General features: G+C 52.0%; 1 protein-coding gene across 1 annotated transcript; it reads right to left on the reverse strand.

Moving 5' to 3' along the window:
- Positions 1 to 1961: 1961 nt before the first annotated feature.
- Positions 1962 to 9506, reverse strand: LOC104564688 (zinc finger and BTB domain-containing protein 7C). The gene is made up of 2 exons (XM_088536630.1): positions 8309 to 9506; positions 1962 to 2613 (listed from the first exon to the last, which is right to left on the reverse strand). Exons 1-2 carry the CDS (start codon positions 9493 to 9495, stop codon positions 1962 to 1964), a joined length of 1839 nt encoding a protein of 612 aa, XP_088392756.1. The 5' UTR covers positions 9496 to 9506.
- Between the last annotated feature and the right edge of the window lie 17234 nt (positions 9507 to 26740).

Raw genomic sequence — 26740 nt, forward strand, 5'->3', positions numbered from 1 at the left:
GCCTGGAGTCACCGCACAACATCAACGTAGAAAGAAACAGGGTTTGCTCGAGTCCTCCCTCCCTGTGCGCTCAGCCAGCAACCATCTATGTACAACCCAAACCAGCCGGGAAAATCAACCTTAACTTTTCCTGGTCATGGGAGTCATCACGCAACCAGCTTCCGCAAGCCAGAAAAGCTATCGGCCAGATGCCTAAATAACACGTCATTGGTGTCTCTTTTAACAGGTGCTTTTGGAAAGTGCCGAATTTGGGTGCTGGGCAAACCGGAGGAGGGATGAGCACGGCTCACCCCGCTGCCCTCTGGCTGCTCAAGCCACTTGGCCTGCCCACGTTTGCAAAAGAACCAAGTCCTGCTGATAATTTAAGAGCATCGATTGATACAGTTTAATGAATACATAAAAGGATCTAGTCTTTCTTTTTTGCTTTTTTCTTTCGGTTTCTAGCTTCAATAAAAGTTAAGGATGATTGTCCCGTGAGTAACTAAGGCAAATTTAGTTTGCATGAGTTGTTGCTGTTTCTCCTTTTTTTGTTTTTTTTTTTTTTTTCCTGTTGTTTTGTACATAAAGCAATCACATAAAAATAGTTATAAATAGAAAAATTGCAAAGGTTTTTTTTTTCCCCATAGACAAATAGGAAAACAAAAAACAAACCAACAAACAAAACAAGACGAAAAAGAACACCTTGCTTCAAGTTCTTGTAGATTATACAGTACTCGGCATCTTTGGATACTTTACAATGACTCCAAATTGTAGACAAAAAACACCTGAAGTAACCAGGCATTTGTAAAATGTAGTTTGTATAAGAAGTCGATACAGATTAAAAAAAAATTAGATGTTTGAAAAAGTTTTTTTTTTCTTTCTTTTTCTATTTTTTCTCCACTGGTTTGTGGCACACAGCGTCTCTGCAGAGGTGGGTTGTTTTCAGGACGGATGGAGGGTGCGTTGGGATTGTGCGTCTCCGCGTGTTCTCCGAGCAGCGCGGCCTCGGTGCGTCCCGGCACCGAGCAACGGGCAAACCCCAAATTAAAAAAAAAAATAAAACTACAGTCCTCTCATTCCCTTTGATTCTACGCATCCTGCCAACTGGCCTCGAGGGAGATGGGATCAGCTCGGGGTCTCGTGTTTTGGGGAAAATCTTTAGTAGAAGCCTTTGATACCAAGGTCCCCTGAGATGTGACAGTGCAGGTGCCAAGCTTTTCATCCGATCAAAATTGCAGTGTTGGTGACATCCAAGTGTGCTAATTTTTGTCACCTATTTATATTTATATATATACACATATATATATAATTTTTTGAAGGTGTGTGGGGAAGGAATTAAGGACAAACATCTCAAAATGGACAGCAGAGCGTCAAGCCACGGGAGCTGTTCTGCCTTATTGGTTTGAACAGGCTTTTTCACATCAAAATATTATCGTTGCAAAGTGAGAGTTTAAGAAAAAAATAGAAAGAAACATATCCCCCTCCTTCCAGAATCACATTCTTTTTTTTTTTTTTTTTTTTTTTTTTTTTTTAAAGGTGGCCCCGGTTGAAATGCCCAGAGAGGGATTTGGTTTTTCATCAGAATTGTTGAAATGGGACCAAAATAACCCTCCCTAGGCTCGGCTCCTGGATGATATTCAGCCTGTTTTATGTTAGGGTCCCCGCTCTCCCAGGATGGCAGAGCCACCCTGAAAGCTCTTGGAGGCGCCTGAGGAGCTTGGCCCGTGTCCGTGTCCCACCTGTTGCCATCCCCATGCTCCTCAATGGAGCAAAACCTGTTGCCAGATGTGGGAGTGAAAACAAAAATTAAAAAAAAAAAAAAGAAAAGCCACCCCACGAGTCCCCTTGACCCAAAGGGCCGAGGAACGCAGCGTACGGGGAGGAAGCGCGGCCGCCTCGTCCCTCACCGTCCTCGGGAGGCGGCTGCGGGCTGAGGCGGGCGGCGTTGGCCGGCGCCTCCTCGAGCGGCTGCGGCAGCCGCCTCAGTTTCCCGCCTCGGAGATGGGCGCCACGCGCGCCAGCCCCGCGAGGCCGCTGAAGCCGGCGCTCCAGGGGCCGGGCAGCGGGAAGAACGGCTGGCCCGCCAGGTTGTCCTGGCGGCCCAGGGCGAAGGCGAAGAGGCCCGCGTTCCTCTCCATGTCCAGCTGCGCGCGCCGCAGCAGCTTCAGCTGCGTCTCCTCGAAGCGGCTCTCCAGCTCCTGCAGGCTGAAGGCGTCCTTGGCGCCGCCGAGGAAGTGCTCGGCGCCGGGGCCGGGCAGGCACACGGGGGCTCCGCCGAGGTGGCCGCCCACCTCTTGCAGGGCGGGCGGCACGCCGAACGCCGTGTTGGCGAACGCCGTGTCGCCCGGCGCGCTGCCGGGGCCCAGGAGCAGGCTGGCGGCCCGCCACGGCGCCAGCTTGCGGCCCCGCCGCGGCCGCGCCATGCGGCAGCTCTGGCGCTTGATGTGGCGGTGGAGGTGGTCGGAGCGGGTGAAGCTCTTGTAGCAGAACTCGCACTGGTAGGGCCGCACGCCCGTGTGGATGCGCATGTGGTTCTTCAGGTCGTAGTTGTGCATGAACGTGGCGTTGCAGTGGATGCAGAGGTAGGGACGCTCGCCCGTGTGCTTCCGCATGTGGATCTTGAGCTTGTCCTGCCTGCAAAAACAAGAGCGCAGTCAGCGAGGCAGCAAGGCGCCCGGGTGCATCTCCCCCTTTCTGACACATCAGGAGAAGAGGATGGGTTTGAGACCTTCAAGAAGGCAGGAGGTGGTGGTAGGGACTGGGTCACCTGGAGGCTCAGTGTGGGGCTGGCCCCCAGCCCTTGGACCAGTTCCTCTGTCCTCCAAGGAGGACTTTGGCCCTGCAACGGAGGGGCTTTGGCACATTGAGCATCAGGACTCCTTGGGCTTGTTTGGGTTCAACCAGAGGAGACTGGAGCCTGAGATGGGCAGCCCCAGCCCTTTAGGAGCTTGCAGTGAACTCAAAACAGCTTAATTGGAAATGACAAAAAGAAAAGAAAAGATAAAGGCTACCTACAGAGGAGAGAAGCTTCCGCGGGCAAACTGCTCTTATGCTTCCAATGACCACTGGGTGTCTCAGGAGCTTTCGTTTGAAGCTGGAGCTGCTACCCAGGCGAGAGCATGGGCACGCCTGGGCGCTCCAGGGGTTACAGCGTGCAGCCTCCAAGGCTGGCACACACACACACACACACACACACACACACACACACATACACATATATACACACACTTGCCCTTCCAGCCTCCAACAACTACACGCGTTTTGGAGGTGGTTCTTAAAAGCAGCCACAGGATGGCAGAGCACCCATCCTGATTGCCTTTATGTGCAGAGGCAGGATTTCCAGGGCGAGGAAACACCAGCAAGCAGCAAGAATGTTTTCTCAAACTGGCCATGCAGTCACTGTTGTGGTTTTTTTGTTTTTGTTTTTTTCCCAATAGATAAATATTGTCGTCTGCAGCTTCACAACTAAGGCACATGATGATAAAAAGCGAAGCTGCCTGAGCCAGGCCAAGTTTGCTGCTGAGATTGCAAAAGTTTAGTGCGGTGCAGAAAGCAAGGAAACAGCAAAGCGAGGGCATTTAGGCTGGTTTCTGACACGCTTTTGGTTTGATCTCTTTGAGACAGTGATGTGGCATTCGAGTGATGTGGCAAAGAACACAGAGAGTATATAAAGCCATGCTATTCATATACATAAAATATGTGAGCATGCAAAAAAAAAAAAAAACAAATATACTTATGCTCAGGTCAAGCACTACAAATGTTCAAGGTGCTGCCTGCACACAGCTTTCTGCCACCCTGCCCATGCTCCTCTTGAAATAGTTTGCGGTGCCGTGATCAAATCCTGTTGCTTTGCCTGAGTCCTGTCATCTAGTGCCCAGAGCAAAGTCGATGCAACGCATGGGACGCCCACGGGGCCGTACAGACCCCTGGGAGTGTGACCCATGGACCGATGAGCCAGACCAACCACTTGCTGTCAGTGCGCTGATCCTACATCCCCGTGGGACAACCTGCCCCCGGGGGATGATGCAGCAGCACTGCAGGCGATGGAGATGCTCTCTGCTTGCTCCACAGCTCAACTGAGCTTGCAGAGCCTTTGGTTTTCCAAGGCGTGCAACCTGGGGAGTTCTGCAGGGAGGCAGAGAAATGCCCCTCATGGTCCCCGCGCCAACACCAGCCCCAGCTCCCGCTCCCGAGAGCCAGGCCTGATCTTTGCAGAGACGCTGCGGTGCCGCGAGTGCCGCGTGGGCACGTTGCCCCTTAGCCTCGCTCTTGGAAAGTGCTGAAACCGGTTCTCAGAAACAACACGGAGGCGCATGGAAAATTTCAGCCCAAGTGCAGCACGCGCGGCAATGTTACAAGCAGACGAGAACAGGGTCTCGTAATGTGAAGTGTTGGGAAACGTTAATAAAAAGCAGAGCTACCAGCCCCACCTCTAATATAATTTAAAGCTATATATGTAATGTTTAACCTAGCAGGATCGCTTTTCCTAACAAACACGCGGCGTGTCAGGGTTATACAACGTAAATACAGGCACAGCTCTTGCAGGCTATTACCCATCTCTGTCAGCAGGCAGGGAGAACCACGATCCTTCCCTGCACGCCTCTACCACCGCCACAGCGCATGGGATATAGAACAAGGGAGCTTTTCTTGGCTCTTTTTCCTCCGAAATGGTAATTTTCAGGACATGCAGATGTGCAGGGAGAAGCTCCCAGGAAAGGGGTGGCCAGATGTGGCTCCCATGTGGGTAGGGTGGGTGTTTTGAGCAAGCTGCCCAGGTTGCTGCGTGCCCCGTTGCAGGATCGGTGGCAGGTTCGTGGGGAGCAACATGTGCCACTGCATGTGGATGTCCCTAAGGCAATTGCATTGGGAGAGCTATTAGGGCTCTGTAAGCTGTCACAACACAAATAACACGAGGAAACAAAGTCAACCTTTCTGGCTGCAGTGGTTTCTCCTTGAATGCTCTGGGGCTGCCTTGGTGAAAAAGCTGAAATATTTGCACTTTCCTTCAGTCTTTTAGCAGTGAAAAACAGCAGCTCAGACCCTGAACAGCCTTTGCTTAAGAAAAAACCAATGAGCTATTGAATGAAGTCTGGCCTCCTGCAATTAGATGTCCATCACAGCTAGGACCGATGCAGGGTCCTTGCTGTGGGGCATAGGGAGCCCTCTCTGTTTCCTGCCCCTCCAGCCTCCAGCTCTGCACAGGGAGGTGGGAGCCTTCCCTTGGACCCTGCAAACACTCTGCATATGGAGGTCTTTGTCCCAGCGAGGGACAACACAAGGGGACAGGGACACAGAAGGGATGGTGCCGTGGGGCTGAAAGTCCTCCCGACTTTCCCGACCTCGTGCTTTGTATTGAGAAGCTGCTGGGCACAAGGAGGGCACAAAGGAGCCGTGAAGTTTACACACCGATTAGTAATGGTCCATGCTAGGCCAAAACGGGGGTGTGATGCTGCGCAAGAGAAGGCTCTTTGCAACTGCAGGCATTGCCCCATTCGAGACTGGCTTTCCTCACCCAATTTTCCCAGGGGAAAAGTAGCAGAGAAGACAGTAGTAGAGAATATGGCTGCAGTGATGGGACCAGCCGACAGCCCATTTAAGCTCAGCACCCCAAGGTGCTGAGGCTGGAATCCAACCATGGGTGGCATTGACCACCTCTGACAGTGGCTAGTTGCCACTTGGGCACAGAATGTGGCATGGGGAAGCCCAAGGCTCAGGGGGAGCAGAGCCTCAATGGCCAAAATGAAGTGGGAACTGCCTCTGTGGTTCAAAACCGCCTCAATATTTAAGCTCCAAGAGGAGGAGCTCAATGTGCTGTGGCTTCCTGAGACCCCCCGGCCAGGAAGACGCACGCGCCCTAACATGAGCGCGGCAGGAGCTGCTCCGAGCGCATGCAGTGGGTCTGGGTTGGGCCGGGCTGACGTGGCAGGGCCACCTCCACATGACAGCACAAGCATGAAGAGCAGCGATGAGCAGCTCGCAAAACGTCACCTCGCTGGAAGGAGCCGCTGGCTGCGGGGCCCAGCTCCCCAGCTGTGCTTCTGCGGCACACGCCGGGACCAGGACCAGGGCCAGGACTGGCTCCAGTTGGAGGCTCTGCCATGGCCAAGGCTGAACGGCCCCAGGTCACAGCCCCGCGAGCTGTTGCTGTCAGAGATCCTCCAAGAGCCACACGCAGCCAGGCAGCGTCCCGGTCCCAGGTGTGGTTCGCCTGCTCTATCACAGCCTGGAGTAGGGGTCAGGATACCCAAATGTTCACCCAATCCCTCTTAGTAGCCTTTGCAGTAAGTGTGAGCCAATGCCAACATCTCCCCATACCTCAGTCTCCTCAGACAAAGCCCAGGGCACTGACCTTGTTTGCAAAGGCAGGACTAAACTCGAGCACTACCGTTATGGGAAAGGGGTCACCAATCTACCAAGTCATCCCACTTTCCTCTCTGCAGCTATCACTGAAGTGTCACATCCAGGAGCAGTGACAGGGGCTCAGAAGATACCTGTCCGAGCCCCAGCCATGGCCTGGGCTCCCATCTGGAGATATATCCACTGGGGTGAACCCCACTGCTCGTCCCGTTGCACGTGTACCTGGAGGTAATGTCTGGGTGCTGACATCGGTATGGGACACGCGGAGCTGGCGTACGCTCCGTGCATTATAATACAGTGTCTGCTGTGCTAACAGAGCAGAGCACGGGAATTTATTGTCAGGTCAAATCCTCATCATCTGCATAAATTCCACTTGAATATTATCACAGGGACGGGAGAAGAAAAGACAGGCTGAACAGAGGAGCACCCCCGGTGTCTGGTCGCTGTCGGGAGCTCGGCAGCCACCGTGCACATCATTTTCCTCCACTTTGCTGGCCCCAGCCTAACGGGGCTCTCTGTCTCGCACGTAGCCAGCAGCTGAAATACCATGCTCTTGTCAGAAAGCTTTATTATTATGGTAAAGATTGTACTCATTAGATATTAATTATACCCAGCATGAGCCAGTCCAGGAATCTATTTGTCTCTGCTCACCAATTAAACTTGCCCAGCTTTTCAAAGGCCTTACGTTTGCACAGCCCTCTCAGAGCCTATTCTGATTTATGAGCATCTAGGACTCTGCGAGGGAGCAGAGAGGTGGTGAGAGCAGGAATGCACACAGAGGATGCATCTGAGCTTGCTGTCTCTGCTCAGGCCTATCTTGGAGCAAGCAACCCTTAAGATGCATTTTACCTAACTTGAAATCCCTAAAAACAAATTATTTTTAGTCCCACAAGTTCTTTGCAGTTATGGATGGAGAGGCCCCCTTACTCATCTACCTTTGCGTTGGCCAATGCCTCTGAAGGGGCTTGTATCATCCCACTATGGAGTCAGCCTGGCTGCCGGCTCTTGGCTGGTTGATGTTATGGGTCAATGCCACCCTGGCAGATCAACATACAACAAGTAGGACCACTCTGGCCTCAGGAAGCGCAAACACTGCTATGGTCTACACTGTCATGTAGACTATCAGCCGCCTACACTGATGCCAAAACGATGTGCAAAACCAAATTACATCCCACAGCTAAATGTCCCTCCCAACTCAGCACTTCTCCTGGCACATTAGGGTTGAAGCTTCTTTGGCTCTTTCACCAAAAGCAGCCATCTGTTTTCCACTGGTCTTAGGCACAAACAGCACTTTCTGCTCCAACTGTGGTGAACAATGGTGAGGCTGAAAATCTTCTATCATTTATTACAGCTTTTGTACAGTAAGTGATTAAGACCGATCACTCACAAGCCACCCAAACACATGGATTTGTTTTCTTTCCTTTTCTCTCTCCTTCTTTATCTCTTTCTCTCTCCCTTCTTTTTCTGCTCTAAGAGCTTTTCTTTTCTTTTTTTTCTTTTCTACCCCTTCTAGGACAAAAGAGATATAGTTCAGGTGCTTGTGTCTTCTCAGCCCTGTGTCACTGCTGGCAGAGCAAAGCACTGAAGTAGCAGATGAGTGCAAAGGATCTCTGTAGACCCAGCACAGAAGGCACCGTGACTTCAGATGAGGGTCATTGCCCTTAACTTATGTTGATAACTTACTACTTCTGCAAGGGGAAACCTCTGCCCTTCACTGACAGAGCAGATATCAGCCCTTTGGCTGCAGTTGTCACCTCCATCTAGGGGGCAACAAACACCATGACTTGGGGCTACCTGGTGCCACCGTAAGGGTTTTATCTTCTGCTGCCTGCACTTGCCCAGGGGCATGGTGCTGTCTCCCTTCATGGTACCCATGGTAGAGCTACAGGAATCACCCACAGGTTTAGAACTCTGTCCCCTCCAGCCACCCCCTGTCTCTTCACGAATCCTGACAGAGAAACCCAATGCCCACCTGGTGAAACGGACTTCACAGATATTGCACATATACGGCTTCTCTCCCGTGTGGGTCCTCATGTGCCGGGGCAGCTTCCCAGCCCCCATGATGACTTTGTTGCAGATGGGGCACTGCTGCGAGGCCTTGGGCTTCACCTTCCTCTCTTCCTCCAGGGGCCACGGAGGAAAAACTCCTCCAAACTGGGTTGCACTTAGGAAATTGAGATAAGCGCTGTAGTCAGTCTCTGCCTTAATATGCCCTAAGGGAGCTGTTGGGGTGTTGGTAAACATGTCCTTGAAGAAGTCATTAGGGAAAGGAGGAGGAGGAGGCAGGTCTTCCTTCTCCTCCTCTTCCTTGATCTTCCTCTTTTTGATCACCAGATCCAAAGGGCCATTGTCTACTTGTGGCTCTTCGAGCTGGGAAAAGGAGCTAAAGTCGCCATTCCAGAGGTGGGGGAAGAAGCTAGGGGTGAAAGGAGAGAGAGCTGACCTCCTTTCTGGGATGTTTGTTTTAGGGTACAAGTTCTCCCTCAGCAAGGACTCAATAGAGAAGTCTCGTATCACACCCAAGTGCCCAGATGAGTTATTGGCTGGATAGTGATTTGGGAAGTCTTTAGGTGCTTCTGTATATGCTTCTTCGGTAAGGTCCGACTTAGAAGGGCTTTGGTGACAGCTTACTTCTTGGACATCAGTTAGGTTGTCCTGATTGACGAAATCCTCCACTTCTTCTTCCTCCTCTTCCTCCTCCTCCTCATCTTCATCTTCATCTTCGTCATCGTCTTCATCCTCTTTGTCATCTTCCTCTTCTGCCTCTCTGTCAGGCTCCATGATTTCAAGGCATACGTTGATAATGCACTGAATCTCCAGCATCTTGGCCGCGCTAAGGATGTGCTTGACATTTGAGGTGGTGATGGTGAGGGTTGAGGTGTAGGCGAACTCGAGGATGGCAGAAAGTGCTTCAGGCTTGACAAAGTCAATCTCGTAAACATAGGGCTGGTCTGTTAAAGTGCTGGTAGTGAACAGTTTTTTGAAGTACTTGCTGCAGGCAGCAAGGACAGACCGATGAGTCCGGTACTCCTGGTCCTGTACAATGAGGATGACATCGCAGAGGAGACCGTCATGTCGCTGCTCGTTTAAACCACATAGGACTTCACTGCTGTGGTTCGGGAATGGGATCCCGATAAGATCTTCAATGCCATTGGCCATATTCTCATTTAGTGCCCTAGGACAAAACACAGAGAGCAGGGCGTTAGCAGGGGGACTTCCAATCGGTAACGTCTAAATGGATGTGCCTTCTCCTGCAGTATTTTTCTCTCCTTTACATTACTTCTGTCTCTGTAATGACTCTCTGATTCCACTGCCCCAATGCATTAAATCTCCTTGTCACCTTTACCTCCTTCCACGTCCTCTATGATTAACCTCTGCTTTCCTCTACGTCCCTTCAAGTCTCCTTCCTTGTCTCCTTCCTTCTCTCCTCTGCTCTCAGCCTGTCCCTTGCCAGCACCAGCACGTGCTCCCTCCTCACTTCCACACCCTGCCCCCAGGAACCTGGCTCTATGATTTCCTCCCCGTGATGCCTCTTCCACACCCTCCCGGAGCCAACACCATGTAGGCGCTTGCAGAATTTGCCATGTTGGGCACTCTCTGGGGAAAGGGAGACGTTGCATTGCCTCACATCGCTTGGCACCAGCACCTGCACCACTAAACAGGACCAGCCAGGGAGTGTCCTTGGAGCTGCGCAATTGTTTTGGTGACTGGTACAACCAGACTTCCCAACCTAGGAGGGACACAGCTGTTGGCTGCAGCAGGAGAGCGGCCTCACGGGCCAGCAGCCCTCCAGTTCTGTGTCCCCTGCTCCACTCACACCAGGCAGCCCCCCAATTAGGACACTTGCACGAGAGTGTCTTATTGAGGGGTCTCGGAACAGGGGAGGCAGAACGGGTGGGCAAACAGAGAAGACAACCAAGCACTCACCCACTGAGTGAGGGCCTGGCCAGAGCAGACGGCGGCGTGTTGACTCCACCAAGGAGCTGAGCTTGCTCTGGCCCTGATTCCGTTCAGACACATTAACGTGCTATCAAATGCCCCGTGTGCCTGGCAGGCACCTTCCCCTGCCAGAGCCGCGCCGGCTGCAAAGCGGAATTCGGAAACACAAAGCCCACACCCAAAAGGAAAACCTTATTTTTTGCCATTTTTTAATCTGTAAGATGTTTCCTCTTTTAAACAGCTCCAGCAGCTCTTCCACATGAGAAATCCCAGGAAAGGAGAGTGACTTCCTCCAGCAAGCTAGGAATGCATTAGTCCTGTCACATGTAGGATATATCAAGCAGCCTGAATAGCTTGGACTACGTGAGGCCTTTGGAAGCCCCCAGGAAACATGTTAACGCCGTTTCACTTCCAAAAGCCCCACTGCAGATAGCAGCTACTTCACTGCTGAGCAGAAATTCTCCAAAAAAAGCCAGTCTATGCCTAAGGAAGACTCCCTAGCCCTTTCTCAGGGCTCAATGCCATGGCGCACTGATGTGCAGCTTCCCATCCCACCCTATCTCTGCCTCTCTCCTGGGATCCATCCCCCCTGGCCTGGGAGCTGCTGAGCACCCATCTCCCCAGCAAGTGTTCCCGTGAGAAGGGGCCCTGGCAGCCTCCTCCTGGCTCCGCAGGGTCAGGCAGCAGCCGAGACCTTGCCGTTATCTCCCCTACACCTAATCAGCGCTGCCGAGCGGCTGCCGCGTGGGAGCAGGAGGGCGAAGGCCTTGGGAAAACGGCGCAACGGGAGCAGAGCACGGAGCAGCTGCCCCAGGGGCACCTGCAGACGGGGAGGCTGCTCTGCCAGGGCCCCATTTCAGCAAGCAAATCTGCCAGGTAAGAGTGAGGTCCAGAGGGATAAGTGCAACCCAGGGCAGTGCAACGCGGTGGTTGTGAGCGCTGCTCCTAGGGAGACCTTCACAGCCATCACGGTGCTGCAGGAAGCCCCATCTCAGCCCCAGACACTTAGGACCAGTCACAGCCCAAAGAAGTGAGGATTTAGGGATAATGATGGCCCCCATCACACCTCTGCACCCAGTCTGACCTCCTCCATCCCACCGGCTCACCCCTTTCTGTGCCGCTGCTCTCCGAGATCCCAGGATCTGGCAGGGCTTGGCCGGCCTCCAGCTGAAGGCCACAAGCATGGGCTGATGTGCAGGGACAGCGCAGGAGTATTCGAGCCCCTGGGTGCATGCACTTGCAATGCTGCTCCCGATCAGCCAGCCCAGAAGAGCACAGGCCGTGGACACCCCCACGAGTCCCTCTGTCAGCTCCAGGCACCGAGCCCCCTGTTTTCGTCTCAGGAACAAAGATCCCAGCCCCGCATCCCCTGGCGCGCACATTATCTGCGAAGTAATTACGCCTGTTGTCTGAAACAAATTGGTTCATTACAGTGTGCTGTGCTTAACCATGTTAACTAGCTACGCTCTCCTCACAACCCGACAGGCTCCACCGAAAACCCTCCCTTAAAATCACTGACAAACAACAGCAAAACCAACGTGTTATCCAAGTTGAGTGGAAGATTGTAAAACAGTCCCCGTGCAGGGGAGGAAGAGACAACTTCCTTTCTCTGGCTTTGCATCCTAATAATAAGCATTCAATTCCCTCTGCTGCATTTATTTTTTACCCTTTTGTAATTTTCTTTTGCTTTGATAGAGCGTTAATGTCCAAGCAACGTGGTGTCCATAGGAATTTTGACCTGTTCTTGCCAGATCAGCATACGTGCAAGAGATCAGGAAAGCTGCAGACTACGAGATCGCTCTGAATTCCTCAGGTCTCATTACCGAGGGCTTCATTATTTCTCCTGGACACTCAGCTCAGGTCTTCTTGATTTGTGGATTGTTCACTCAGCAGCCGCAGGAGGGAAAGAAAAATGGAATTAGAAGCGAGGGTGGGAGGCGATTATAAACCCCCCGATTTAGCAGGAAACGGAAAGGGCAGCTGTTGTGCTGAGAATGATGCACAGCTCCCTTCTGTGGAAACAGCCTCATTTTCCTTTATCTTCCCATTCTGGCTCTCCCAAGATGTGCTTCTGTTAACCGGGAAGCTGATAACTTTACAGGATGGTGGCAAAATTGAAAGTGATTCATGTAATTTAAATGTGGTGGGGAAAGAAAAAAAAAAAAGAAGAAAAAGAGAAGCAAGGGAGGCAATCCATTTGCATAGGTTTGCAGAAAGGGCATTTTTCCCTCGCAGGGTGGTTTGACAGCTCTGCGCCGCCACGCGGGGCCTGGAGCCTGAGGAATGACCTTATGATTCCTGCGTGCGATGCTGATGCTGCCCTTCCTCCACCTGCCCTCCTCACCCTCCTCCTGCGCCAAGCCCAGGGTGGGGGCCTCCAGAATAACCCACGAAAAGCAGCAAAACCAGCGCGAGAAGCGAGCCCAGCGCGGCACAGCGGCTAGACACAGATTCCCCCTCTATAATAGAAAATGACGGCGGTGTTAAAATAAACCCGGGGCGGGGGAAAGGGTGGAGGGCACCTAAAATAGCCACGTTGGCTGCCAATGGCATGTCCGAGCGCTGCGGGGAGCTGCAGGGAGCATCTCCAAGGAGAGATGCTCCGAAGTGGCCCGGACAGGGCCCGTCGGAGCCGCGAGCCCCGGAGCCGGCCCTGGGCTCCGGCGGCTGCCGCTGTTTTTAAGCTGCTGGTTGCTCTGTTCCCCACTTCTACTTTCAACTTCACGTCCTCGCCGGCACCCGACAGCTTCTGAAAACCAATAAAGATGCCAGCATAAAACAGAAAAAAATGGAGAGAGAAGAAACCCTCATTTAGCATTCTGAGAAGTCAAAAATATAAATCTGCTGAATCCAATGGGATAAATGATATATTAACATTACATAGCATTAGTTGCACTTCTCTGCATTGCGAGTGGGAAGAGGTCATCGCCACAGATGGCTCCAGTGTCCGCCAGCTCCTTGGCCTCCCAGAAGAGCCGGGGTAAGATGGGCTGTAGATGAGCAAGGCCCTGCTCGTTGCCACCAAGACGGCGCCAAAGAGGCCGGCAGGGAGGCACCGGCTCCTCCACCGCGCCAGGCTGCGAACGTGTGCTTTTTGGGGGTTTTTATTGTTATTATTGGGTTTATCTGTGTGTCCTAGCAGTGAGGCAGTTAAGATGTGCATGTGAGATTACCCTCATCCGTGAAGGTGCAGCAGCTCCTTTGCAGGGGATTTGCCGAGCGCGGATTCGTATCTCCGGCCCCTTCCACGTATTGCCGGCTGCGCCCCGGTCTGCTTGTTATTCCGTGGGAATCGGGAATCGGTTCCCGGCTCCGCCGCCGGCTGCCCTGTGACCTCAAGAGAACCTGGTGCTTTCTCCCAAAAAACAGGGCTTGCTCCATGCCCGCCACCATGGATATGCTCATGGGGCAGTGCCAAAGAGAAGAAACATTGCTTTGCAGAGCTGGGCATCCGCAAAAAGCCCCTTCGGAAAGGCAGCTGGAGGGACTTTTTTCCCTTTTAGTTGGAAGAAAAAAAAAATAAAGCAGAATTTAAAAGCCAAAGAGGCAAATATTTCCTTAAGTGCACCTCCCCTCCGAACATCTTGTCTCCCGAGGAACGTGTTATTAAAGCACCCAGCCTAGGACCCGGCGTTCCTCCCCTCCGGCAGCAAGGTGGGGCAGGGAGCGCTCCGTGTCTTCCCAGCGCTTCCCGCCGCGCAAGGCCGAGCCGACGAGGAAAACGCCACCTCCCTCCTCAGGAAATAATCTCATATATATAAAGATACATTTATATTTTTTAAAAGGAGCCAATTGGAGGCTGTGGAAGAGCCAGAGTCCAGCCTTTCCCTTGGGACTGCCCGCGCCGGGAGCCGGACACTGAGGAGGGAAAGGTTCTTGCTTGCTAAGGGCTATGCAGAAGCTCATCCGCCTAATGACTGAGGCCAATAAGAAAAACAAAATGAAAAAAATACAGAATTCCTGGATTTTGTGCAGATCCGGACGTGGCAGGCAAGGGCAGCGGTTTCCAAAGCGATGCCTGGGCAGGAAGGATGCCAAGAGCGTCACGTTAACCACATCTATCGCGCGGCTGGCAGGTTGAGCCCATGTCAACCATATATATTTACACATACTGTGCAAGACTGTCTTGTTTTCTGGTCTGGTTGTTTTGTTCCCTATAAGCAGGCACCCGAAGGACGTGTTCACCACCAGGCTCACCAGGCAATCCCAAAACCAAGGTGGAGAAGGCACCTTCAGAGTGGGTTGGACAACTGCTCCAACTTGTCCGATGATCCCCAGTGTGTGGTGGGGCAGGAAATTCCCCCTTTCCTTTGGAAAGGTGACATGGAAAGGCAGACTTTGATAACCCATCCCAAAAGCCAAGAGGGGCACCAGCACTTAGGAGCAGGAATTTGCTGCCAGGACCTAAGCCCAAACCCACGGCATTTTAAGTAAAGGCTTCCAACAAGCTAGCAGATTTCTCTCTTTTTATTGGCATCGATCCGTCTATTGGCTTTTCGCTCCAGCCTGCTCCTCCACCGCTCTGTGAGGATTTGCAGCTCGAGCTCCCCAAAGCCTTTTGCGTCTCCTCTCTCATCCATCGCGTGGGCAACCCCGTCCCTCTCCGCTGAGGTCTCGCACCCCAGTGCAGCCCAAACGGGGCTTTATAACATCTCAGGGACCGGCCACAGGGCCCGGCAGCTCTGCAGGATGAAGCTGGAGGTGCCAGCACCAACCCTGCACCCTCCGAATCCCTGAATCTACCACATAAATGCGCACAAGAGCCTTGGCAAAGGCAGAGCCCGGCCCGAAGCCTCTGGTAATTGAAGGGCCACATTTTTACTTTGATTCCTCCCCAGTTTCAGAGCTCACACGAACATCTAACCATGGGCAGGGTGGACGCAAAGAGGTTTTAGGGGTGGTTAGGTCCAGGCTCAGCTTTTCACTATAGCCCTCTGCCCTCGTGGCCCTGGACACGAGCTGAGCGTGTCGCTCCTACCCCAGGCTCCAGGGTCCCAGTCCATATAAAACAAAGTCTTAGAGATGCGGGAAATTACCCGGGTGTCCAAATATTTCCACCCTGTGCACGGACGGTGTACCATAGATGTAAGTATATGGACACAGGACATGCCAGTGTTTGTGGGTGGATATAAATCCTGCAGGAAGGGGAGCGTGTCTAGCATAACGCCACCGAGTTTCCATCCATGCTCTGCAACCATTCCGCTTTCATGGAAACTCAGTCGGACTTCAGGTGATGCATGCTCACTCCCACGCAGGGCTCTGCGAGGAAGAGAGGAAAAAGGAGGACTAAAAGCAAAAAAAAAAAAAAAAGAAAGGAAAAAGAGAGAGCAGGAGGAGGATCCCCAGGCGTTTCACCAGAGATGCTCTTGCACTGGAGCTGACCTGCCCAAGGATCAGTCACTGCTGCAGCCACCCACTGGGTTCCCCCAGCATCTCCAGCAAGCTGGGTGAAGGTCCACGAGGAATGTGAAGGTCCACGAGGAATGTGGAGGTCCAGGAGGTTTTTCTGCACCTGTGTTTGCTCCACACTCAATCCCAATCCTTCTACCTATGGCCATGGAGCCACCTCTGTTTCTGATGGTGCCATCAGGTTACTAAACCCCTCCATCCCCAGGGGTTGCACTTGCCACCCTTCGGGGACGGCTGTCCCCCTTGCAGCACGGCCTTCTGAGCTGGGAAAAGCCATTTCCAGCCTTTGGAGCTGGCCCTGGCTCTCCCTGCAAGCCCAGGGGGGTGAGGAAGGTCGCCTCCCTCCCTCCTCTTCTCCTCAGATCCACAAAGAGGAAAAGAAAGAATATATATATATATATATATATATATATATATGTATATGTATATAAAAGCCTCCTATTGAGCAGCGAGCTGGGTGGGTTTGCTTCCTGACGAGGGAAAAAAAAAAAAAAAAGACGGAAAATGTGCCCAGTTTAACCATGGAAAACTGGTTTGGCTGCGGGCCCTGCCGAGCGGACGGGACGGCGAGCGGCTTGGCCGCGGCCTCCGCGGGCGCTGCGGAGACGCGGGGCCGGGGACGCCCCGTCCGGCCCCGTCCTCGCGCCCCCGCGGCCTCCTCGTCCTCCCCGGGCGCTGAGGGAGCTCCGGCTGTTTCGGGACGGGTGTTTGGGAGCGGGATGAGGCTCCGCGGAAGCCCCAGCGCCCGCGCGGGCTCCGTCCCCACGCGGCTCCGTCCCGGCGGAGCGTCCCCTCCGCGTGGCGGGAGAGGGGGCTCAGGGTCACCGCGCTTGGAGCGTTTCCCTCCAGTGTCACCAGAAACCCTGTGTTTCTCCTCACCTCCTATATGACCCATTTGCAGCCTCACTCCAGCGAGGTCCATCCCAAACGCTGCACCAAAGCCCCCGGCTCAGCTTGCTGATCTGGATGTCCCCAGATGCTGGGGGACTCGTGTGCTGACCCAACGTCGTGTGAGACACGCTCTGAGCCACACCATAAAATCCAGCCTAATTCCAAGCACTGGGATATTCGCAAACAGGACGTCCCTGCACATCTTTCTCTAACTACTTTAGAGTCCCCAAACCACTGACCAAACCCTACTCTCTTGTTTAATCAACTTTCCAGAAACAACACACTTATGAAGCCAAAGAAAAAGCCCAAGGCGGAAAGGATGGAACATCTATTGGGCCAAATCCAGCTGTTTTTCACCCAGTCACACACGGTCCAGCTCCAGCGCAGCGGGCATTAGTCAGAGCAGCGAGCAGCACGTCTCCCCGTCCTCCTCCGACCCCAGTATCATTTTTCTGCAAAGCGGCACTTCTCTGAATCACGGCTGAAACTCAAATAATTTCTCTAACCCCTGGGTTGGCCCTTTCCAGAGGAAGCCCTGACAGACATCTGCAAGGACAGTTGGGGAAAAGGGATGATGCATTCATCTAGACTCTTTGCATGTAAACCAACTGCTTAATGAGCTCTCTGAAGACCACAGGTAATATATGAGCATAACCCGACAGTGTGGCCAAAGCACCGAATATCCAGCGGCAACTCCCTCTCTTCAGGGGATGATTTTAATCCATCTCTCAAGGTTACAGAGCAATTTAGCTAAAGATCATGGGTCAGATTCAGATCTCGTTTGTATCTCGACTCCTTCGGTGAGTGAGGCCACTGCTTTTCTCCACCAACCTGTTGGAAAGCTGAAAAGCAGCTAAATGGTTCAGATCTGCACCTGATCCTAAAGGGCTTTACGTGCCTGAGCAGCTGGTGACATTCAGTGGGGTCTACCCATGTCCCACTCGGTAGATAGAGCCAAGGCTGTTGAAGACCAAGAGACCAAACATCTGAACTTGCTCGCCAAGGGTTAACCTGGAAGGAGCAGAAGAAAGATATACACAGCCTTGTCTCTTTCACCCAAATCCATGGAGCAAATAGGCGTCACTGGTATAATTTCTCAGCTAATACTTCTGCAAGCAAGTAGGGGCTGGCAGGACTGGCCCCCCAGCAAGGCAAATCCTACATCCAAGCTGACTCCAAGCCTGCACCAACTTACAGTCTGATTCGACTGAAAACAACAAGCTTGTAAATGAGGCTTATAATGGAACTGGCAAATGACCCTTAAATATAGCACTGCACACCGGCGGCGTGCAAAAACCCTCAGAGCTCCAGGCAGGGTTCAGCTCGGGGCTGGAAGGGGTGTTTCACACCGCAGGGTAAGAACAGCACGGGCAAGTGTGGGGAAAACCTCAATCTCGCTCCTCGTGGGGCTTTCAGAGCGGGGACCCTTCAGAAAGAAGGGAAAAATAAAGGAGAGAAAAGCAGAAAAGGCAGCCGCATCGTCCCACGTGTTTGTTTTGGCCAATCCTGAACTCCAGGCAGTTTCCAACTGGAACCCAGAAATGCTTATGGTGTTTGGACTCTGTCTGGATCCCTCCCATGACGTGAAGAGGCATTTGGGATGATGGGCTGGGATTCTCTTCTTATTTTTCCCCCCTAACGACTGTATTTACTGCTGCGTTTTGAACTTGCCATGCTGTCATTACGATGTCAGATTAAATTACATGTGTGATAACCATAACGTAAACACATGCGCTGCTTCGCAAAGGGTTTTTACAAGGAAACATTTTCAAGTGAAGTAGCTGGGACTGCTCGAACGTTGGACTTGAGGGGGTGTCCAAAGGAGGCCTTGAATTAAAGGGCACTGATTGCAGCCAGAATCAGGTCTGCTGGAACCCAACACATGAAATTTATGCTTTTGTCTGGCTTTGCTGGGTAAAGAGTTTTCTTGTTTGTCCTTGGTGTAACTACAGATTTGCTACAGTGATTTAACCGCTGCTACCCTGCATTTACCCCAGTGCAGCTGAGGACAAGGGCGTTTTACAACGGTCTGCATGACTGTCGTGTGAATTAGCCCAAACCCTCTACCTGGCCAGAGGGAACTGGCTCTTCCTTCGAATACCCCTGCAAATTCTGGGCGAAAATAGCAGCCAGGTTTCATCCAACTGCCGTGGGTAAGTGACCTTGGCTGAGGTGCCTCCAGGGCTGTTGCAGGATGTGCAGGAGCGGCGTGGGATGGCGTCGTCTTCCATGGGCACAGCTGCATGTGTGCAGGCTCCGATTGCACCTACCTACCGGGAAAGGTGCAGCTATGACTGAGGCAGCCTAGTTAAAGCTCTGCAGCTTCCAGGAAAACCCACTGGATGCTGCAGATCTGTCTCGGGGAGCAGCGTGACGTGTCGATATCTGCCCGCGCTTTGGCTCCCAGCTCCCGAGCAGAGCAGCAGCCTCGCTCCTGCCGTCCCGCGCGAAGGGAAATGCAGGGTCTGTGCACGGGAGAGGGATATTGCATGTGTGCACAAAGGACGTTGCATGTGTACACGGCACCCCGGTGCTATTCCAAGACACTGTCTTCACCCTGGGCACGAAGCCTCAGCATTTTACCCCACTGTCCTCATCATTTCCCTGTCTCTGCTTTGCGTTTCCTCTCTCAGCACAGAGATGCCAGGCAGTGTTAAACGCATTACTGTGAATTCTCTGTAGCTGAGGAAAAATTCCTTAGATAAAGGGGTGCAATAAAACAAGACACTTGAAAAGATCTATCTCTCTGTCCACCCATCTAGCCTCCCGTCCCTGGCATTTTTAATACACATTATGCAGCTTTATTTATGCATCACATTAGCAAAATAACCTTTAAAAGGTTTTAATTTATTCTCCCTGTTTGTCAGGGAAAACACTCACCAAAACCAGATTGGATGCAGCGCCGTGCATTTTATGTGTTTTTTTTAGACACATCTACCCCTTCCTTCACTCCTAGGCATGGGCAGGAGCGCAACGCTTGCCAACGCTGCCCTTCAAAGCGGTTCTCCAGCACTCGCCACCACCGCGGGCTGGCACGGAACGGCCACGCCGGGACTTTCCTTTTCCATGTGGCACTTCAGAACGTTTGAAAACGCACTTCAGCCCCATCCCGACGCCGCCTCTGTTTGCAAACCCTGCCCCGAGCTCGCTGTGGGGCCGCGGGGCCGTGTCCGCGTTGCTCGCATACCTGCGGAGCGGGAGCCCCGAGTCCCCGCACGCGAGGGGAAACCCGTGTTTGCAGCAGCACCCGTCAGCTGGGGAAGAAGTGACTCGGTTACGAGCTCCCTGTGTGCCGGGTGTGCGCGGGGCGGCCGCGCGGGCCGGGCGCCGGGCCCTGCTGCTCACCCATGTGCATGGACCCACATGGTGACTCACCGATGAGCCGTGGCTCACGGAATCTGCTCCTACACGTGGGGAAACCTCCTTCCAAACCACCCTGAATCCTCCTTCCACAGCTGCCGAGGACCTGTCGAGGGCCTTGGGGACAAGCTTGCTTGGTAGGTCATCAGCTAGGTTTGGTTTCTACCTCCACTTCCAGAAGTCCTGCAGGACTGGAGCTCGCTATGGACTTGCTGGCATTTTACCCATAGACGCCACCTGCCCAAGAGCTCCACCAGGTCATATAAAAGCACCTTATATCTGCAAATATCTGCATGCAGTTAAACATCCAGAGCTCCTCCGTGCTGCACATACCAAGGGACACGCTCCTTCACGGCCTGCACACGAAGCACATGCATCACAGAATATTTTTGCAGCGCCGTCTTTTCTTCCATTTATTTTAAGGCACCAGCTGTGGCTTCCTCCACCACATTTCTCATATGATGCTTAAAAATAAACTTTGAACCTATATCAAACCAAACAGCTTCTTGACCAAGATGGTAAAAAAAAAAAAAAAAGAAAAAGAAAAAAGAAAAAACTCTTCTATGGTCACTGAACAGCACGAAACCCTGAAGAGCCAGTGCAAACTCTGCAGAGTCTCCTTCCCGCGGCCGCCCCGGACCCGTGGGGACCGCGTGCGCCGCGCGGAGCACGCGCTGATTTACACTCACGGCAGGGCAACCTCAACGGCAGCAGGAGCACAAGTGTAAATCTCCAGGCACGGCTGAAAACCAGAGAGTCCCGCTCCTTCGAACCGGTTCTGCTCTGAACACTGCTGAATAAAAATGAGGTTCTTCTGTGGTAAGAAAAAAACATAAGGGACATGTCCTTTCTGCAGGAGAGGAGGGATGTCTGAGGGCCCAGTGCTGTGAGCAATTGCTCGGACTATTTCTATGTGTCTCCACACGGCTCATGATAGGCCATAGGGCAGTGATGCCCCACAGACTGGGATGTCCCCACAGTCCTAGCACCATGCAGTTTATTCGTTTTTAGTTCTTACTGCCAACCATTGCTGTTCAAACAGTGTCTGTCCTGCCCCAGAGCAGAAACCTCCCGCTAGGACCCCTAAATGACCTTGGCTTCTCTTTTCTAAAGACCTAAATGACCTTGAAGCCGCTTTGACCTTCATCTAGGACAGGTTAAGCCTCTGCTTAAATCTGTGGATTTGAGTTTGGAGGCATTGGATAAGGTCTGGAGAGAGAATAAAGATAAGGCTGCTTGTGAAAACTCAAGCTGAAATGAGAAAATGAAATGAATGACCACCCCTAAAAGAAAAAACTCCAGCCATAAAGTAGATTTTGAGGGGAAGAAAAAAAAAAAGAAACGGTCGTGCACTGCCCTGCTTTGCTAAACAGGCAGATGGGACCTGTATTTCTCTTCTGAAACTTTAATGTGAACAATATGATTCTGCTGCAGCGTATTTTATATGCCTGGCGATTAAAGGGGAAGGGAAGGGTATAATTTATAGAATTGTGAAACACCCAGGATAGCTTTCTAGCTATGATGTTTCTTTATTTTCTTGTTATTCCCTTTATTCTTCCTTTTGCTTCTAGTGCTTGTGAAAGGTGATGGATGGGCAGCAGTGGAGACAGAAATCTTCCTTTTTATATTCACAGGGCAGGTACCTCATCAGCAAGAGCAGCAGCCACACGAGCTGCATCTGCTCTGAACAAGAACAATCTTGAAACCAAAAAAAATTGTTCTTCAAGGATATCCCCGGGTTTTCTGCAGTGCTGGGCTCCTCCAGCCACCTCACCCCTGTCATTAACAGACTTCAAGGTTTCTAAAGGTGAGGCTGAGCAAAGCCCAGCTGTAGCCAGCAGCACATGTGTCCGAGCTCATCTCCTTTTGGACAGACAGTAGCTTTGTGGAGAAGGATCTGAGGGTCCACAAGGTGGGCCGGAGTCAGCAGGAAGAAGGCCAGACACTCGCTGAGTTGCATTAGAAAAAGTGCTGCCAGGATATGGAGGGAAATGGATCTTCCTCTCTCTTGGCACTTGTGAGATGAGATCTGGCGGAGTGTGTCCAGCTAGGGTTCTCCAGGACAGGACAAAGGTTGTCATTCTGGAGGTACAGCAAGGTGGCTAGGAGGCTGGAGCACACAGTGTAAGAGTAGAGTTTGTTCGGGCCAAAAAACCAGACGGTGAAGGGAGAACTTCGTTGTTTTATGCAACTACTTAAGGAACAGCTATAGAGAAGGTGGAGTTCTTGGAGAACAAGGTGCTACAGACACAAACTGCAGCACAGGATGTTATGATCATATGTAAGAAAAACATATTTCACTATGATCATATATAAGAAAAACATATTTTACTGGGCAAACATTGGACCATGGACCCAGAGAGGCTTCTTCTGCCCTTAGAGATACCCAAAACTCATTGATGCAAAGGCATAAGCCAGACCTAAGACCTGCTTTGGGTGGAAGCCTGAGCAAGAGGCCTCCAAAGGTCCTCAGCAACCAGAGCCAGCCAACTCCGTGTCCTGCTTTTGTGGTAAGGGAACCGAGGCACAAAGCGGAGGAGATGACACAGCCACAAGCCCAGGGTCATCTGCTCTTCTTTTTTCCTTGGTAGAAGGAAGCTATTCTCCAGCTGTAAAAATCTTCTTTTTTTATCTTTTTTTTTTTAATCTTCAGGGCCAATTCAGCTACTCATCTTTTTGCTAAGACTGTCAGCACAAGTGTCAGCTGCACTGCTGGTTTCTGTGATGTGGAATCATGCCCACCAAGACTTGGGCCAAGACTATGCAGCCCATTTCACGCAAGCCACCAACCAGCCCACACTTGGCAAAAACTGCAGCCCTATCAACCAGGCCTGCATGACTTATGGCTCTGGGCCATGTTTTCCTCCAGCCCTCTGAGCAGCCACGATATAAATCTCGCTCTTCTTTCACTAGTCTTTTACCATGACAACACAATCACTTGGCTTCCCATGTCACACAGTCTTTGGGTATTTGTCAGAGATGTGTCAGTGGAAAAACAAACTCTATCCCTAGCGAAAGAAGAGCAGTTCTTCATAAAACCAACCACTGCCCTTTTTTTCAGTTCACTTGCTAGTTGCAGGAGGAATTTAAATGCTTGTGAAATCCCTATGGACATTTACCTGCACCGGGAGCAAATCCATCTTCCTCCCTCCAAGGGGAATAAACAAGCAGGATTTCCTTCACCTCCAGCACCAGCATTTTCATGCTAAACAGCATTGCGAACCTCTGTGCATGAGCACACATCCTTTCTTCCCACCTAAATTCACTCTTCATAAAGAAGCCTGCTCATCCCGTTGAAGTCGGCTGAGCCTTCCCATCGCTTCCCAGCGAGGCTCCGATTCCTGATAAACTGCACAGCGGTTACTGGCAGAGCCACGGAGAAAGCAATTTCCTCAGCTGCTAAAACTGAAGCTCGGTAGCGCTTTTTATACAGCACCCAAACGACCCTTTTCACTGGCTTATACCTCTTTACCAAAATCCTCCTGGCTCTGATCATCACCGTGCTGACCTGCTGTGACCACCCTACCGAGACCAGCGGTAGAGGGGATGACAGCTGGGCTTGATGAGAAGGGCAAAGCAGCCTCAGACCGCTCTCGAGCCCTAGTATTATATGGATGCGGTGCAGGAAGGTCACGCAGTTATTAATTATCCGGGTAGCGGCAGCAGATGAGTGGAGTCTTGTTGTGTCCAGATGGGGAGCAAAGAAAGCCCGTGCCCAGCTGAAAACCATGGGTGAATGCATTGCACGTGGCCAGGGAGAGGAATAGGGCATGTTTCCCTAATTTAGGATTTCCCAAAGAAGGAAAAAGCATTTCGGGACGAAAAAAAATCCAGGGGAAGAGCCCGGGGAAAACGCCAGCTGATGAAGGCGGGTTAGGAAATGCTCACGATGGAGGAGAGCGTGGAGGAAGGATTGCAGGGGGAGGAAGCTGCCATATGAGCCACCGAGCGCTTCAAACGCGGGGCACGGATAAATGGAGTCCCGGAGCAGGGTGGGAGGAGAGGAAGGAAGCTGGCAGGAGAGAGGATTACAGGCGGGTAAGGAACAACAAAGAGGAGGAGAGAGGAGAGGAAAAATTATGCAGGGCCTCGAAGGTCAAAAGAGTCAACTTCAAAAGGATTCCTTGAAAGACATAAAGCCAATGCCTTCATATTCAATTATTTAGTTTTCACACAAATCTAAGTAATATATGGCTTTTTTTCACTCCCCCAACACTCAGTTTGGCACAAAGACAAAGTGGAGAAATGACAGAAGTCCCAAAATCTTTGCTCAGCGCACTGAGACGGGGCTGGATCCTGCACTACCTGTTTGCAGAGGCAGGAGAGCAGAGGAGGCTCTGCTGCTGCTGCGGGTGATGTAGACGCAGGACCACAGTCAGGATTTCTGCCCCGTGCACTGCAGATATTATAAGAAGTTATCTCCAAGTCAGCTTCAATTCTTGCTCGTCCCGAAATGAAAAGCTTTGTATAAGTTCCGGGCATCTGACTTCGATCACGTTTAATTAAAAACAAAGGCAATGTGGAAGCAAACAAACCACCCTGCATGTGGAACCCCGAGCCTCGCTCCACGAACGCTGAAATGAAATGTTTTCCTTTCCCACAACTTTTGCATTAGGACGACAAAACTGACCCAAATTCATGGAAGTGTTTATGTTGTCAAATCTTCGCTTTGCATTGAAACATATTTGGCTGAATTATCTCTCCCAACTGTATTTACAGAAGCTAAAGCTAAGTACAAAGCTAAGAGAGGCTGCTCCTGTATCCTGGGGCGTTCAACCCATCAGCACTGTTAAACTCACTGACAAGCTATGGCAAGCTAATTTCACTAAAATGGTACCCAACAGGAGGCTTGGAGCCCTCATGGTGAGCTCTACAATAAGTTCCAGTCCATTAAACTCCAGGCTTAAGTAAAATATTGCAGTGGGTCACATTTTAAAGCGGGCAGAATCGGCCGGGGAATCACGGAGGATCCAGGAGGATGTGGGAGAAGGGAAATTCTGCCCGTGCCTTTCTCTAAAAGAGCCACCTTGCTTCCAGTTTTGGTCCCTGCTCGGCTTTGCCTCCCGACTGCAGGGGCTTCCTGCCAAACTTCTCCCTGTGCTTCTAATGGAAGGACGGGCAGATCCCGCCCCGGTGCTGTTTCTCAGAATGTTCAGAAACAACCACAAAAAAGGTCAAAATGGGCAAATTAAAAGTGGAACAGAGCAGATCCACCTGCAAGCACACGGGTGAAGCCGCCTCGCCTCCCGCTGCTGGAGTCAGCAGCTCCCCGGGTCTATCTTAGCTCCCGTCGGCACAGCCTGCAGCATTCCCTGGAACACGAGGGCTCCCGGGAGCGCTTTGCCGAGGAGCCGCGAGCACCAGGCCCTGGCGGCGGCTGATGCAACCGTCCTGCCCAGGTGCAGCTCGGAAACGCCGTGCCCGGGACGCCGCGCTCCGGCGGCGCGGCGATGATGAACGGCGAGCGTGCCGCCCCGCTGCGCCGCACCACGGCCCGCTGCCTCTAACCCAACCAGCAGAAATCAGGCGGCTTTTCCAAGGCCCTCCAGCAGCTCCGAGCAGAGAGGCAACCGCGTCCTCCGTCCCCTCCGACGGCTCACCCGGGTCCCAGGCATTTAGTACTTCCCTCTGTTCCAGCTTTGACCTTACGAGTTGTCTTCACCTTCTCCTGGCAGCTTCCTAATGGGCAAATAAATCTCAGGAGAGTATCTTAAATTCTTTTTTATCACAGACTGTATCAGTGTGATAATAAGATCAGCCTTCAGACTCCCCATTAAGTCACAGAAGGTGTGGTCATCCGTCATGCTTTCCTCAGCCTTAATTGCCAGACAGACACTTTAAGTGGAAAGTCCACCTAATGAGCCCAATCATTAAAACATCCCTGCTTCCCATTTGAGATGGAAAATTATATTACTCTAATAAGGGGGTTGCATCTTTGCCCCCCTATTCAATCATGTGGCGTGGGGAAGGTGAGACTTCTCCGCGAATTTGCCTTGCAGGTGCTTCATTTAAATAGAGCCCCCTGCTTCAGGCAAGAAGAAGTAGCAAAACACTCCCTGGAATGAGAAATGGGGGTGTCAGAGAAGGGACCACAGGCCTCAAGGTGCTGACAGAGGGGTGCTGGCCCTGCAGATGTGCTTGTGAGGCTTGGCTGCTCGGCGGTGGTGGAGGAGCCACCACGGATTTGCCAGGGTGGAGAAGACGTGAAATCCGGCGTTACAGAAACTATAACGCCTATAGTTACAGAAAAGGCCAAATGGGACACATAAAAGGGCTCTTCAGGCCTTGTCATCTTCCCTAAGCCGTTGGAAGGAACAGTCCTTGTTTGGATAAACTCTTGGTTATAACCGGTCGCCTTCGTGAGCCCGTACCATGTGCAAGAAGCCGTTGGGTAGTTATTACCAGCTGCATTTTGCAGAGGGCTGGGAAACCACGGCCAGCCAGGGTAATGCAGGGAACAGCACTCACTTCAGGAGGAAAGTGAGGATCGGCGAGGCTACATGCCCCATCCCCACCCATCCCCAGGTGCTTTCCACCCTCCATCTCAACTGCTCCTCATCCTTGAAACATCCGAGCTCTTTCCACCCAAAACGAGCCAAAAGCTCCAGCGGCAGATTTGCCAGGTGCTCGGAGGGCCGAGCAATCCCTAATAAAAACAAAGAAGCACGGAAGGGTGTGTAGCTTTTGGGTAATAATAATAGAGGTTGAGCTGCAAGGGCGACGCCGCACCAAGGGTGTGGGCATTATACAAGGGTTCGCCCACACCCAGAGACCTGCGACGACAACTACCAGCCCGCCCCGAATC

Source organism: Tinamus guttatus, unplaced genomic scaffold, assembly GCF_059628265.1.
Source record: "Tinamus guttatus ecotype Peru unplaced genomic scaffold, ASM5962826v1 Tinamus_guttatus_pri_ptg000685l, whole genome shotgun sequence".
Taxonomy (NCBI): Eukaryota; Metazoa; Chordata; class Aves; order Tinamiformes; family Tinamidae; genus Tinamus; species Tinamus guttatus.

Excerpts from the sequence above, each read along its gene's own strand:
- LOC104564688 (XM_088536630.1), bottom strand. The coding sequence starts at position 9,495 with ATGGCCAATGGCATTGAAGATCTTATCGGGATCCCATTCCCGAACCAC. Across the intron at positions 2,614-8,308 it reads TGTGAAGTCCGTTTCACCAG|GCAGGACAAGCTCAAGATCC; the intron begins GTGGGCATTGGG and ends TTGTTTTTGCAG.